At 39.5% G+C, this 15,991-nt stretch overlaps 1 protein-coding gene across 1 annotated transcript in view; it reads left to right on the top strand.

Moving 5' to 3' along the window:
* Positions 1-14,278, top strand: part of cnn3a (calponin 3, acidic a) — a 31,148-nt gene extending 16,870 nt beyond the window's left edge. The window contains exons 2-7 of the mRNA XM_084747249.1: positions 10,620-10,741; positions 10,852-10,918; positions 11,179-11,316; positions 11,415-11,531; positions 11,892-12,038; positions 13,168-14,278. Of these exons, the coding sequence (XP_084603375.1) occupies positions 10,620-10,741; positions 10,852-10,918; positions 11,179-11,316; positions 11,415-11,531; positions 11,892-12,038; positions 13,168-13,509 (933 nt within the window). The 3' untranslated portion in view covers positions 13,510-14,278. The remainder of the gene's footprint in view (positions 1-10,619; positions 10,742-10,851; positions 10,919-11,178; positions 11,317-11,414; positions 11,532-11,891; positions 12,039-13,167) is intronic.
* Positions 14,279-15,991: the final 1,713 nt, after the last annotated feature.

Here is a 15,991-nt window from a genome sequence, read left to right as displayed (position 1 = left end):
TAATGGCAGACCATGGTTTTGAGCTTGTATTGTGCTGACACCACAGTCATCAGTATTGTTGTGAGTCCTTCCCTGTGATTAGCCACTCCATCCTGTCAGTGAGACGCTTCCAATTTAGACCAGCAGGAAGGATTCTCTTCCTGAAGCTATTGTTCAGCTCCACAAAGATAACACCAGTTAGCAGCCTAGACTTTAGGTTTCATTGTGTCTGTCTCATGAGCTAGTTGAGACAGACTTATGGAAAAACAATCTGTCCTGTTTTATTTGTAGCCTCAGCATGAATGAATCCTACAAATGAAGATAACAATACACTGTCTGTCTCTCCTCAAAGGCATTCATTGTGTTGTGCTCATAAAAAGTGAGACAAGTTGTTTAGACAAGCTTGAGAGAAGAGGTGACAGCCTGTCTGCTTTCATTCATGGCCGAGTCGCCGTAAATGTAAGATTGTCTGTTTCAGAAAGTTAGACCATGTTCAGACCACAGGATTTCCCGCAGCAAAGTTTTTTGGCGTGGTAACAAATATCTTTTGACGGGGGCCCAGCATGGGCCAAAAAAAGACTGATGGCAGCAGTGAGGTGGGGCTCCATAGTTACTGTGATAAGATGATTGCAGCTGAAATTGCAGAATTGAGAATTTAAGAAAGCCATAACAGATTTCATACTGACGAAGTTGAGTTCTACAAAGAATATGACAATGTAGAGTCTTGGAATGTTGTGTTCTCAATGACAACAACAGAACAACTGTCACTTTCTCAACTTGTAAAATGATCTTTTAAATTGACAAACGTTATATGTGTGATTACTGGCACAATTCAAATGGGATAAAAAATTATTTGTCTCTTGCCATTGACTACTATACAGTCACCCCCCCCGAGAAATAAGGTCCCCTGGGAGACTTTGGGACTTTGCTGATCTATAGTGCATTCACATTTTTACAAGTGCATCCATTGGTTGAAGTGCTGGTGGTTGGTTATGTTTCCAATTGAACCATCCCACTATAACTGTTAAAAACAATAAAATCTTTTTTTTTTAAAAAATACATCCCCTAAAAGTGATGCCCAGATTTTTAGGCCTGGTGGGGGGGTCAGCTTAGGCCCACTGGGCCACTGGGCTTGTGTCCGAATTCCTTTGGGGAATAAACCTGTTTGCATATAAAAGTCAATCCTGCAACTTCCAAAATATATGAGTGGGCTTGTCCTCCCAAATATATATAGTATTCAGTACTACTTATGCCAACATTCAGAAACTCCAGACGCACACTGCAGGTATAAGTCCTACCACTGCCCACAATTTCACATCATCCCCTATCCGCGTCTTCAAAGCTCCCATTAAACAAGAACAAGTTTCGAGCTGCAACCTACACACTGAAAGCAGCAAATTAGCACCTGAGACACTAATCGTACAAACGTAACAAAGCTAACAGCTGTTACCTTTTACCTGTGCAGTAAGTAGTAATTTTAGTATCAGAGTTCACTTCGCTGTGCAAATGTTCCACCAAAACAAGTTTCCCCTTGGCACTATTTTGCAGCAGCACCGTCGCTGCATCCTGGGCTTAGCCTCACCCAAGTTGTTTGTGATTGGTTTAAAGAAATGCAAACAAGGCAGGGCATTTTTTCCCCATACCAGAATGTGTACGTGTGGAGAAAGATCTTTCTCCTGCTCTGACTGCTATGGAGAGATGTCTGGCTCTGCGGGCTGCTGTACTGAATGGGCTGACAGTGTACCTGCTTGGGTTTACTTGGAAAAGGCAGCCTTGCTAATGTCATGACATTCTGTACTGTGCTCCCAGCTTCCTCTTCCCTCCACACTTGTTGCTACTGTTCTGGTCGTGTCTAATTCTCTCAAAATATGGGATCAATTTAGGAAACACTTTGGTTTGCATAGACCCTCCAGTCTCACTCCAGTTCTCAACAACCATGGCTTTAGACCTTCAAGTACAGATTCAGCTTTCCAGCTATTTGAATACAGATGGAATTTTCTCCTGGTTTACTGAGCTCAATATCACTTACCCAACTCTCACCTCTTTCTTTTTTTTTTTTTTTTTTTTTTTTTCCAAATAAGAGATTTTGTCAAAATCCTCATTTTCCCAATCTCCAAATTCCCAAAACACCTGGAACCCTTTTTGGAACATATTGACCTCTTGTGCATCTCACCAGACTCTGAAGAGGATTGAAATACCACCCAAATTACTTACCTCCCAGTTCATTGTGTATCCATTCTTTGATGTCCTTTGTTTTATTTTCTTATACCTTTTTTCTTTCTTTTTCACCTTTATGTGTCATCTCATGACCTGAGATGGTGAGGGTACAGGGTTGGGGCGCGGAGATGTAGGGTTGGTCTTGTTCTGAAAACGTCTTCTTTCACTTCACACACTCTGTACATTAATAATTGTTGAAAGGCTTAAAATTCAATAAAAAGATTAGGAAAAACCAGACGCCTTGTTGGTACAGTTGCTGACATGTTTCTTCTCAGCTCAGTTTGTGACGTGTCATGTTTGTGAAGTTCAGAGGTGGTTATATATTAATGAGCAGCAGCCACTTTATTTGCTCAGCCTTGGTTCACTGCTCAGCCATGTGTATGATGTGAGAAATGCCAATCAGCTGTGTGTGTGTGTGTGTGTGTGTGTGTGTGTGTGTGTGTGTGTGTGTGTGTGTGTCTTTTTTATCACCCTGGTGGGACCATGTGTACTGTAGCTGAATTCCTGTCTGAACCCCGTTCAGACTACATAACCTCTGACTGTGCATTCTTCTGAGAGTGTTGGACAGTAGCTCTGGCTTCACTCAGCTTATTTTCCAAATGCGAGCAGTTTTGTGCTGTCATCAGGAAATGCTTTTGGGTACAGAGATGAAATGCAGGGGAGGGGGGGGGGGGGTCTGGTTTTCACTCCCATCAGGCTCGAATTGGAACCTTCCAGATTTTTCCCCCAGAAGCTCAGTTTAATGGTTCCATCAAGATAATTAGATCCCAGATTTTCCAATGCCTAATTTTTTTCTTTCTTTCTGAGAGGTCTTGGCAGTCTCTTCCCAAAGTTACTGCTGGGAGTGAGGAGAGGAAAAAACCCCTTCCTCCAATCATTCCAGTCCTTTGGCCTCTCAGTGGGGTTTCTCTGTGTTGTCAAACTCACAAAACACCTCACATTAATTCCTAAATAACACAACTTTCAGCCCTGTTATTATGACATGTGAGGATCTAACCTTTAACTCCAGCCTTCCACACGTCACCGTTTAGAATATGTACTCTCTGGCTTTTAAGTAGAACTGGGAGTAGGAGGGGGCATACAAAGATTCCCCTGTGTCTGTTGATTACATGATAACAAGCCAAGTTTTTGATCTAATATCTAATACTGTAAATCAACCAAAACAAAACAAAACAGTAAATCACAGATGACACAGACTGAACAGTAAGAAGTCAGGACAGTAGTCTACTACTACAGCTCTGGTTAGATTACATTAGCCTAAAAATGGTATCCTGTAACATTTAGCCATTCAGACATTATGGAACATAGTTGGTTAAACGGCAGTGCTGCTGTCTCAGACAAAAGTAATGTTATCCTGTATTTCAGGACAGGAGAACCACGATGAGATGTATGTAAGTTAACATGACCTGAAACTTGTGTGGTTGTGTTTCCTCCCTTCATCTGAAAAGTTTGACACCATGGTTTGCAGACTGTTTTTTGCAAATGTATCATTAATCCCTGATGATCCACCTTGAATGCAAAGTGACATTACTTCCATACACAACTGTTTTTTTTTCTTTTTGAGGTCACCATATTAAATAGTTTTTTTTCCCCATGGGTTGTTCTTTCTCTGGCATTTACCAGCAGACTAGAGGCCTTGCAGGTGTATAGTGCTGTCTCTGTATGGCCCACTACCTTCAGCACTTACTGTAGAAAAACAAGTAGCATCAAATTCAAGGAATTTTGGCATTGATTTGGTACCAAAGCATCAGTTCCTATGACTTCCCTACATGTGACTGCTAACTAAAGCTGCAACAATTAATTGATTAATCAATTCATTGATTTAAAGAAAAATAGTTACCAACTATTATTTTAATTAATGGTTTCAATCATTTTTCAAGCAAAAATGTCTTAAAAGGTTCTTAATGTGAGAATTTGCTGCTTGTCTTGCATTTATGACAGTAAATGAAGAGTCTTTGGTTTTTGGACTGTTGGTTGAACAGAAGAAGTCTAACATTTTCTAGACTTTACAATTAATCATGAAATAATAATGAATAATAATGAAAATAATGTTTGATTGCAGCCCTACTTTGATTGCCTACTACTGTCCTACAGGCTTCAGTGGAGGACAAGTGATGGACTGCAGCTAAAATGAAACAGCCCTTTAACACAAAGGAGAAAAGTTTAAAAAAAGTGTCAAATGTTTTTACAATTACATTCAATTATCAGTTCAGTAGTTAAGACAACAATTTTTGTTTCAGTCACCAAGAAAACCAGTTGTTAATTATTACTACAACTACTCTGATAATCAATTAATCCGTTTGAGACAGAAAAAAGTCAGAAGTCTTTGATTTTATTTTCTTAGATATTTTCTGTTTTCTTTACTCCTCTCTGACAGTAAGTCAGTAATTATCTTTTGGGTTGTTAGTTAAAAAAAACATTTAAAGATGTCATCTTATGTTTTGGGAAACACTGATCAACATTTTTCATTATTTTCTAACCTTTTAAAACAAACTATTATTTATTGATTAATTGAGAATATAATCAAATGATTAATAACTAACTGCTATATAAAATGAATGTCTTTGGCTCTTAGACCTTGAGCTCTGAGGAATTATAATGCTAGGTTTCACCATATTCTGATATCTTATGGAAGACTAAATGATTCATTGACAGATTAATCAACATTCATGATAAAGAAATAAAAGTAATTGTTAGTGGTAGCTGTAGTTTTGACCCAGCAGCACTGACTAGTACCAGGACAGGTATCGACCATGCCCTACAGTAAAATTTATTTGATCGTCCTGAGGGTTTGTCTCACCTTGTGACAATCTTCCTGCAAGAGATATTTTGCAATATTTTTATGAACGAGGTATAAAACTACAAAATAATGACAGGCTTGTACTTGACCCTTGTGGTGTCTGTGGACAGGAGTGTGTCCAGGTGACTGCTGATCTTTAGCTGGTGATGCTGCTTTATGATGATAACAGTGTAGTCGGACATAAGATCCCATATCTGTGTGCAAAACACGGGCTGAGTTCACACCAAAGGATAGGTTCACATTTTTTTCATGCCTGGGTCAGAACAATACTCAGGTGCCCATATAAACGCTGGAACAGGTTTAGCTTGCTGTCATCATTCCTCCTCTTCATATGGCCATTAAAAGACCCACCAAAATGAAAAACTCTTTAATACAAACTTCCTGTTCACGGCTGCAGTGGTGAGATGGTAATGAGAAAGAGCGAATTTTGCTCTAACTTTGGAAAGTCCCCAAATGATTTGTCTAACTCAGTCTGTCAAAGCCTTATATTAGCCTGGAAGAGGACTGTTGATTTTGTCTCCCATTGCTTCTTTCCTTTCTTCACAATAAGTGCCCCCTCATGCTCTGTTAATTAAACACTTTTATTATGAAACAGCACATTAGCAATAACTTACCCACAACCCCCGACACAGCTGAAAGTGAATATGAAAGAATGCAGATACCTGAAAGTGCAAACAGTGACACAGGAGAGAAACTACTTTTCAAAACAGAAATTCAGTTGTGTCAGGGTATGTGGCCCCATCTAGAGTAGGTCCAACTCGGGTGCAGCTCAGCGCAGCTTGGCGTGATAAAAGTTGTAATGGAAATACAAATCAGTACATCATGGTTTGACTCAGCACAGCCAAAAGTACCAGTGGAAAATCCCCAGCGGTGCCCATGACACTCGTGAAAAGGCAAAAAAGCCAGCTCTAGAGAATTTTTGGTTTGTTCATCCTGGGCTACTTTAGAAACATGGGAGTGGAACATTGTGGCCTCTAGAGCTTCAACAATTAATTGATTCTAAATTGATTATTGGTTTGAGTAATTTCTTAAGAAAAGACAGACAAAATTCTCTGATTCCAGATCCTTAAATGTGAATATTTTCTGGTTTCTTTACCTTTTTTTTTTTTTTTTTTATAACATTGAACTGAATATCATGGGGTTGTGGACAAAACAAGATGGGCTTTTTGGGCTTTGGGAAACAAAATAATTTGTAGACCAAACAACTGATTCATCAAGAAAATAATCAACAGTTTTATCGATAATGTGAATGATTGTTAATTGCAGCCTTAGTGGCCTCCATGGACGAGGAGCTGCTCCCCTTGTAGATACATACTATTTTAAGGTAACAAAAACACAATGATTTATTATTTTCAATTTAATGACCAGTATGAACATGTGGAATGATTGTTACATAATGCAACTATGATATGGGTTTGTTATTCCATTTATTTTGGCAGATGAGCTTTATCATGTCATCTGCCAAAAAAAGTAAAATAAAAGAACAGTTACAATAAAGTTGATTGTATGGTTGTTATTTAAGAACCAACTATATGAAACAAATATTAGAATTAGAAGTAGAATATTAGAAATAGAATTCTACATCAGAGCATTCGATTTTGAAGAGAAAACATTATAAGTGTTTCAGCTGTGAAATTGGGAAAGGGAGGCATGATATCAGACAAACTGGGAGTAGTGAAGTGCAGGAGTGTCCTCAGGACAGCACAGAGGACTGTTCTTAGGTGGATGGACTGCAGATGGTTTCTCTCTTGTGGTTCTTCTAAACTGAAGTGGACTCTTTGTCCTGTAGTGGATGAGCAGAGTGTCTGTGGGATGTACATGAGGTGTCAGCCAACTCTGATTCAGTTTACAGAACTGATGTGAGGAAGAAAACTGTACAGTCAGATTCACTGGCTGGTTTCACATTAACAGCAGTGTCAGAGAAGCTCTTCGTGTTATAACAGAGCTCCATATGAGCTGCTTTTTAATGTTTCATTGTGGCTGTTTTCTATTTTTTCATCACATGATCTCTTTAAAAGTATGGAACACATGATGGTGACTCTTGCGAGTGTTCTGCTGTTTTTCATGGTGACATTATGATCAATGAAGAGGAGCATATCCATTATTAATCTTCACAAAACCTATGCTGATTCTGTTGACCCAACGATGCTAAAATGCTATGTGTGAAAGGAAAATCACTCTAGGAAAAATGAGAATATAAGACATGAAATAGTGCAGAAGATAAATATAAGATTAGAAAAAAATGTAAACAAAATGTAATAACATAAATATCTTTTCTCTCACATCTTTGCTGCTGAAAGAGGACAGGAACAATCACACCAACCAACGTCCTCTCTTTGAGTATTGTTATCTCTGGAAGGCCATCAAAAAATCTGAACCAGCAGAAGCAACTTTCAGATAACATATTGTGCCACTAAGCTTTCTTTTTTCATGAGGTCTATCTCTGTATCACATTGGTTCAAACAAAGTGGATCAGGGGGATAAAGTGCTGACTTGCTGAGAATGAACAGAGTTACAGTTAAATGAATTGGAAAATGAATTGATTCATGAATTAGAACTTTTTCATCTTTGGGCTTGGAGGAATGTGTTATCGTACACCAGAGTATTAAGAAATCCAATTTTATGATTTTAAAAACCATCCTGAATACAGATGTTCCTTTTTCTATTAAACTGATAGGGAGGTGCTGTATTGTAGATGGCAGCACACACAACCAAAGGTCTTTGAGCTGCAGCAAAGCTGAGCTGACAAACATGGTATCTCAGAAATTGGAAGAACTGGAATTTGAACAACTAGTTAAAAAGAAGAAACATGCCTCTGCCCCTGTTTGGGAGTATTTTGTGTTTAGTCCTGATGATAAAGGTGAGTCAGCAAACACTACAGACCACTGATTGGTCAGAGTAGCGTGTTGTAGTGAGTGTGTAACTGTAGTGAGTGTGAGTGTCAGACTGATTACTATCAGATGATGAATGTTCGCTGAATGAGGAAAATGTGAGCAGTGAAGTTGTCAGTGTGGCAGTAAATGTACAGCGACGGTGCTGTAAATGTGCAGTTTGGGTTCGAGTTTGTCAGTGAATAAAAGCTGCAGCTTCTAAAGACCAACGCAGAGCTTGAGTGTGTGCTATATCCCTGCTATGGGAATAGCGTCGCTATGACACAAGTTTTACACAAATACCACCACAATATTGTGCTCAATATGATTTTACCTTCTTAAATGTGAATATTTTCTGGTTCCTTTACTCCTTTATGACAGTAAACTGAATGTTTTTGAGTTGTGGACAAAACAAGACATTTGAGGATGTCATTTAGTACTTTGGGACCCACTGATTGCCATTTTTCACCATTTTCTGCCAGTTTATAGATGAGACAACTAACTGATCAATCTGCAAAATAATCGACAGATTAATTGACTATGAAAATGATCGTTGCATCCCTGTACTCCAGTAAAATGAGTCTAAAGTCGTTAAACGTGATTTGAATCTGACTCGAGTCCAAGTCATATGACGAGTCCACACCTCTGCAGCTGGGTGTGTGGGCTGGGTGATGTGTGGCTGTTAGCTAACAAGAGATGTTTCTGATCAGAATAGTTGAATATGTGTAAATTAAAGAACGAGGACACTGGACAAGAGAGAACACAGCTGAGTATTTTGAAACAGTGGTTTGGTTCTTGTGTTTCATGTGTTTCATGTTTCACTGCAAATTAGTTTAACTTATCATAGTTATGCTTAAACAACTAATGAGCTTGGATGTTTATCTGAAGTCTTCATGTCCATGTCCATTAGTCTCAAAAACATGACAGCCTGTAAAATCAACTTGTTCTACTATATTTCTTCTGTTCTTCATCATGTGCTGTGAGTGAACCAATCAGGTGGGGGACTGTCTGTCATCGTCATGTCCTGAACAGCTTCGAGAGGTTTAGGTCTTGAGGGTCTACTGAGTTCCTAGTCTACTGAGTTCCTAGTAACAGAGACTAAATACAGTGAATTGTATTTAGTATAACCAGATCTGGTAGGGTCTTGTTGTTAGTCTCAGGTCTGTGTGTGTATGTGATACCTGGGTCAGTCCAAGAGGCTCTGGTCATTTCTCTATTATCTCTGTCCATCAGGTGGTTTCTCTCTCGTGTTCTTGTGGACTTTCTATCATCTACCTCCACTGAAAGATATTTACACTGGCTGATCACTCAAGAAAGCCAGCTAAGACCCATCTCATCCTGGACACTAGGGGTGTCCCGATCCAATATTGATATCGGATATCAGTCCGATATCAGCCAAAAAACGAGTATCGGATTTTATCAGACTGCATCTAAAATCTTAGATATAAGCGCTCTGATAAACAGTCCATTTTCTGCTCCAGCACTTCTATCCATAGGTGACTCTGGTTGCTGACTATTGTTCTCTGTTTGAGTAACATCACTTGATCAAACCTTTTCTAACATTCCACACTACAAAATAAGTAATAAAAGTATGCATGATTCGTGCTGATATCGTATCGGATCGATATCGGTGTCGGCCAGTACTCAAGGCTGCAATATCGGTATCATATCGGAAGTGAAAAAGTTGTATCGGGACATCCCTACTGGACACTGTTTGTTTTGTCCCCCTTCACTCCGGGAGAAGGTAGAGGACAGTCCACATTCAAGGAGATTTCTATATCATACAACAAAATTCCACAGCAGGATTTTCAAAGTTCATTCTTCAATTGATTGGACTGACTGAAGAGATGAAAAAACATAGAACAAACTAATGTATATGGAGGAGTGCTGAGGATGAGTTTTTCAGTCTCACAGTCTGATGGAAGGCACTGCTCTTCAGTCTGCTGAAGTGGATACTTCTGTATCTCCATGAGTTCTCTCCATGTTGGAGGCTGTAGACATGGTTATATATACAGTGGCTCCAGGACATTTCAGGCTTTTTTTGAGATTTGGCGAAAATGTCTGATTTCTCAGCAGCTTTTCTAAAAAAAATGTGATTCATGTTGCAATGTTTTTAGGCATTTTTTGAAATGAAGTTGTGGGACCAAGAGAAAATTGCAAAAAATAATGTTTTTTTTTTTTTTTTTGTATGGCTATGGCTATGATTGGTAGAACTCGTAGGAAGTTACGACAATCAGTGTTTGGACAAAATTGCAAGGTTGTACAGAATTCATGCTGGTTGGTTGAATTTGCATGAATTGTTGTGATTGCAGCTTCCTAACTTGACTGTATATTTGTTTAATTATGTATATATTTTTCCTTTATTTGTATTTGCACTATTTGTTGTATTTAATGATTTTTAATGCTGCATATTGCAGAAGATTTCATTGCTCTGTGAAAATAAAGATCTATTTTATCTATCAGTGACATAAATTAGTATCTACTACTGTACTACAGGCTATTAAAATTACAAATAAAAATAAAAATACGTTCATCGGTCCAGTCTTCATATCACTGAAGGTCATAGTGAGGATAGACCAGCTGAGAATATCAGAAAATACAAACCAGTTTCTGGGGGTGAAGAACTCCAGATTTATTTGCCCTGAAAGTGGCCTGGTGCAGCTTTAACTTATTATATCTTATTCATATTTATAGATTATGTTTTTTTCATTAATGGAATGCAGACTTATGTTTTTTGATGATTTTTCTTTCAGATTGCTCAGAAATATGACCCACAGAAGGAGGAGGAGCTCCGCTTCTGGATCGAGGAGGAAACTAAAATGTCTATTGGAGAGAACTTCCAGAAAGGCTTGAAGGATGGAGTCATCCTCTGCGAGTAGGTTCTGTGTGTGTCTCAGTGTGTTTTACTGAAGCATGTGCACTGAAATGTATCCTCAGCAGTTTAAACTCTGTTCTGATCCTTGTTGTGTGTCTTTTCTCTCTCAGACTGATTAATAAGCTGCAGCCTGGATCAGTAAAGAAAATCAACCTTTCACAGCTGAACTGGCACAAGGTAAGAGCTGTTCTGATCTGGAAACAGTGCAGGGCTTTCACATTGTCTGCTCATAACAGGGAGTCATTTAAAGAAAGCAGCTCAGAAGTCAGCGTCATGAAAAGGACATTGAGCTCTGTAAGACCAGTCCCAGCACGCCAGGCTCTGAGGAGAAGTGGTCTCATTCATGACAGCTTTATTTGTGCTCTTATTGCTTCCTCCTGGTTTTGTTGAAGTCCCAGCCCCCATCACTCATTTTTTTCCCCTCTGTTGCTCTGCAGCTGGAAAACCTTGGGAATTTCATCAAAGCTATCCTGGCCTATGGCCTAAAGCCCAATGACATCTTTGAGGCCAATGACCTGTTTGAAAATGGGAACATGACTCAAGTCCAGACCACACTGCTCGCATTAGCCAGCATGGTGAGTGAACACACAGCTCAGAGGGTCTGTTTACTGACAGACACGTTTTATATTGTCATAGAAAATATATCTAAAATCACATCATGTCCTGTCGTTAGGCAAAGACCAAAGGTATGGACACAAAGATCGATATCGGGGTGAAATATGCAGACAAACAAGCTCGACACTTTGATGATGAGAAGATCAAGGCTGGTCAGTGTGTCATTGGACTGCAGGTAACTATGTCTGCTATGCTATACAGCTAGGTGTGACTCTCTTCAACCATAAAATGTATAATAAACAGGATTACAACCTACTAAATGTACACTCTGTGGCTAAACCCACAATGCTGTTTTGCATGTGGCCCTAACTCTACTATCCCTAAATCTGACCTTTGGGTTTAGGAGCTCTTTAAAGCAGGACAAACAGCCAGTCTCTTCAGTGACAGAAAATGGGAACATCACTGTCTTAAAAACTTCCAAAACCCCAAAACTGACAAATGTTTCATTTAAAATGATGGTTCATTTTAGGGTTATTTAAAGCAAGTTAGACTGATTGGATTTGTTGAGGTCTTACAGCTGCTCCTTTGTCCTCAGATGGGGACCAACAAGTGTGCGAGTCAGGCTGGAATGACTGCTTATGGGACCAGAAGACATCTGTATGATCCAAAGACCCAGACTGACAAACCCTATGACCAGACCACCATCAGCCTGCAGATGGGAACCAACAAAGGAGCCAGCCAGGTAAAAAACAAAAAACAAACCTCTGTTCAACAAATCTAAGACTAAAACCAACAACGGGAAGCTTCTGGAAACATGGCTTTAATGCATACATCATATCAAAGTTTAGTTTCTCATTATGTATCCACAGAGATCTTCAGAAGCAGCACATTTAACTGTTTAAACCAGTTCTCAAGACTGTGTGGGCGTGGCAGATCATGTTTGATTGACAGCTGCCTCAGGATTCCCAAAACAAACGCTAAGTCATGTCCTGCTGTAGATGAAGAACAATGTGTTTTAGCCACCTAAAAACAGGACCCCGTATAAATATCAGTTGAGTGTGCGCCATATTAAAACCAGCGTTTTCCCACTGTCTGTGCTTTCTTCACAGCACCAAACTCCATGGACAGAAACTGTCATTTTGCCTCACAGGACATGAGAGGTGTTAGTGTTATTGAGTGACTCCAGTGTTTTTAGACATTTGTTCTGGCCCAAATTAACACTACTTTCTGCAGATTGAGGCAGTGGTCGACCAGCAGCTCCAGTGTCCTGCAAGGGAAAACGACAGTTTTTTTTTTTGTTTGTTTGTTTTATTGAATTTTGTTGCTGTGAAGAGAGCTCCAATGGCAGCTTCAGTTCACCATCAGTAAAGGCTGTCTAACAGCAAAGTAAAGCAGTGAAAATGTTTTAAATATAGCATAGACCTAAACCAATATTGGCAATACAATAACAATATCTGGCAGCTGCAGCAACGGAGCAGAGAAGTTTTGTTGCACCCACATAGCAACTGACAGATTTTTTTTATGATTGGTTTGTTGTAATTTCCATAATAAATCTCCTCGGTTCAAAACCAATGCAGAAAAGTGTACAAAAAATAATATAAACATAAATTACATGGTTAGAAGATTATAGTGGATTTAGTTTTCCAGAGGCTTTAATATTTAATATGACTGACAACTACATATCTAAAGCCTGATATAGCTTGGGGACACAGTTCCATCCTCACACGTTGTTTGTCTACTGTTTTTAATCATCATCTCTGCTAGCAACTTTCTTAACATGCATTCATGTTAAAGACCAATCAGAGCAGAGAATTCACTGCACACAGGTTTATCATGTTGTAAAGTCGCTGCTGTAATGTGGTTTCCTTCAGGCGGGCATGTCAGCCCCCGGTACCCGCAGGGACATCTATGACCAGAAGGTGGCGCTGCAGCCACTGGACAATTCCACCATCTCCCTCCAGATGGGCACCAACAAGGTGGCGTCTCAGCGGGGCATGAGCGTGTACGGTCTGGGCCGACAGGTCTACGACCCCAAATACTGCGCCCCCCCCACGGAGCCCGTCATCCACACCAACGGCAGCCAGGGCACTGGCACCAACGGCTCCGAGATCAGCGACAGTGACTATCAGGCTGAGTTCCAGGAGGACGAGTACCACGGAGGTTACCATGACGACTACAGCTCCCATTACAATGATCAGGGCATTGACTATTAGTGGAGAGCTCCACCTCCAGAGCAGTATTAATGAGTGTATTTTATCAACTACACAACAGAGCAAGTCTTTTGCTATCCTCACTAGTCTTCTTCTTCTCTTGAAGCATAAAAAGAAATGAGTGCTTTCCTTCTTCACCTAGACTCTTTGATCTGAGCTGCAGGTTGTAAGAAGTTGTAGTAGCATAGAATCATGAGATACAGAGATACAGTGATGAACATGTTTTTTATTCTTTTTAATACCCACGTTTTAATAAAAGATATCTTAATGATGGAACACTGAAGTAGTGATAACTCTGTGGATGGATGGCGTGGCATCAGGTGATCTGCTGCATTCCACTGTTTGTATTCCTGGACTCAAACTGTGCTGATGATCCATGTGAAAGGAATTCCCACATGTAGTCACACACAATAGGCTGGTTTATGTGCCCCTCTCCCCTTTGTGTTCTGTCTGTATTCATACACCCAGCCACACTTTGTCATACTGCTATTCTTTCATTTTGTTTTTGTTTTTTTACGACATTTAATCACTAGATTGTTTTTCTTATAATGATGAGCATGATGGCTGTTCATATAGTGCAGATGACCAAACCTGAGCTGACTCTATGTTACAGCCAGGCGTCCTCATTCCGTCACATGACGTATATTTTCATATTGTTCCCCTTGTATTCCCAAACTGTATTTATTGCAATGACTTTCATTGTAAAACAGTCCACTGTTCTATGGTCCATAAAGAAAATGGTATGTTATAAATAAAGCCTTAAATTCTCTAATTCTGGGAGCCTGTCTGCACACTGTTGTCACAAACACATCACTGCTACACCTTCAACGTGTTACAGGTACAATATACAACAGTCAGCCTCACTGGATGTAGCCATTTGCTCTGTAAAGATGAAGTGGAGTCCTGAGCAGAGAATGGAGTCACACTCTTGGTGTGTGATGTAATCAGTTCCTCTCTCTTCTTGTTTTGATCAAGTGTGAATCCACTGAGATGTCAGTGGGTTTGTGGGCTACAATTCTGAAGCCTCAAGTCTGGCATTATGGGGCTTGCCATCTTGTTTTTTGCAACAAGTGCGTAGAACTGGTGGGTAACGCATTGTGACTTTGTGCTTGGTTTTGGCTCATCTGTTCAGCAGGAAATAATGGCGGCCTGCCTGGTCACAAAGTTTCTCTTTATAAAACAGTCAATAAACAGTCTCTAAAATATGTTCCTGAACAATTTGAGGCAAAAAATACAAAATTTTGTGTCAGAATGTTGGTCCATATTTGATCATAACTGCCTAGTTTGACAGTTTTGGGAGGCCCTACTGAAAAGTTGAGCCACCTGGTCATGATCTTTCTCTTATTACAGCCAGCCAGTCCACTGAAATATGTTTATGATAATATTTGAGTCAAGACGTAATGTAGTTTTTCGTTTTTTTGGGTTTTTTTTTTGCAACGAGTCATGTCGCCTCCTGCTGCCCATTAGAGAGAATGTACTGGCCACACGTGCCTGTTAAAGCATGTGAGTCCTCTTTGTCCCGCAGGTGTTAGTTTTCAACAGGGCAGCCTGATCACAATCTTTCTTGTATACAGCTAAACAGTTGCTAAAATATGTTTCTGAAAACATATTCTGTGAGAAGTGTATAATGTAGTAACAGAATCTTGATCCATATTTGATCAGCACTTGATCAGAGTTTGAGCTCTGTTTTTTGAACCAGACAGACTCAGAGAATGACCTGTCAATCACATGATCTCTCTGCCCTAAAGCATACTTTGCTTTATTTTGGTGTTCTGTTTTACTCTAAATAGAACCATAATTTACAAAATAAACATCATGTTGTATTGAAGAAGACTTGAAACTAGAGATTGAGACAATAAACTCATCAGGAGACTGTTTACTGAGGTCATAAATCAAGTGAGAAGTAGCCTCATTTTGCCATAAGAGTACACACAATCTGACCTCTTTTTGCAACCAATGGAGTCGCCTCCTGCTGGCCATTAGAAAGAATGTACTGTTTCTGTTAGTGTGTGAGTCCTGCCGGTGTTCATTTCCAACATGGCAGCCTGTTCTTGTATTACTCTTAGAAAACATCTGAGGTGAGAAATAGGCAATGTAGTGACTGAATACTGACTCATATTTGATTAACAGTGCCCAGTTTTACAGTTTGATCCCAGTTTCATTATTCCAACTTTATTAAGTAAAAAAAGTGTGCATAGTGGGAATACGTTGGACATGACAGTGGAGTGGAATGGGATTTTTTCTTACTTGCTACACTCATTCCATCTTTGTAGCGTGTGATTGTGTGTTTGTCGCATGGACCCATGCCCATGCGCTCCACCTGTTTTCACATGTTTGGACCTATTTTTTGAACTGAAAAGATTGTGACAAGATTAATTTTCCCACCATTTTCTGATATTATATGGACCAAATAATTAATAGATTTGAGAAAATAATTGTTACAGAAAAGCCTTGAAAAATAGATCCAATAATGAACAATAATTGG

Source organism: Lutjanus erythropterus, chromosome 21, assembly GCF_056507025.1.
Source record: "Lutjanus erythropterus isolate fLutEry1 chromosome 21, fLutEry1.hap2, whole genome shotgun sequence".
Taxonomy (NCBI): domain Eukaryota; kingdom Metazoa; phylum Chordata; class Actinopteri; order Lutjaniformes; family Lutjanidae; genus Lutjanus; species Lutjanus erythropterus.
The sequence above is the reverse complement of the archived record's forward strand: the minus strand, read 5'-3'. Positions and strand labels throughout refer to the sequence as shown.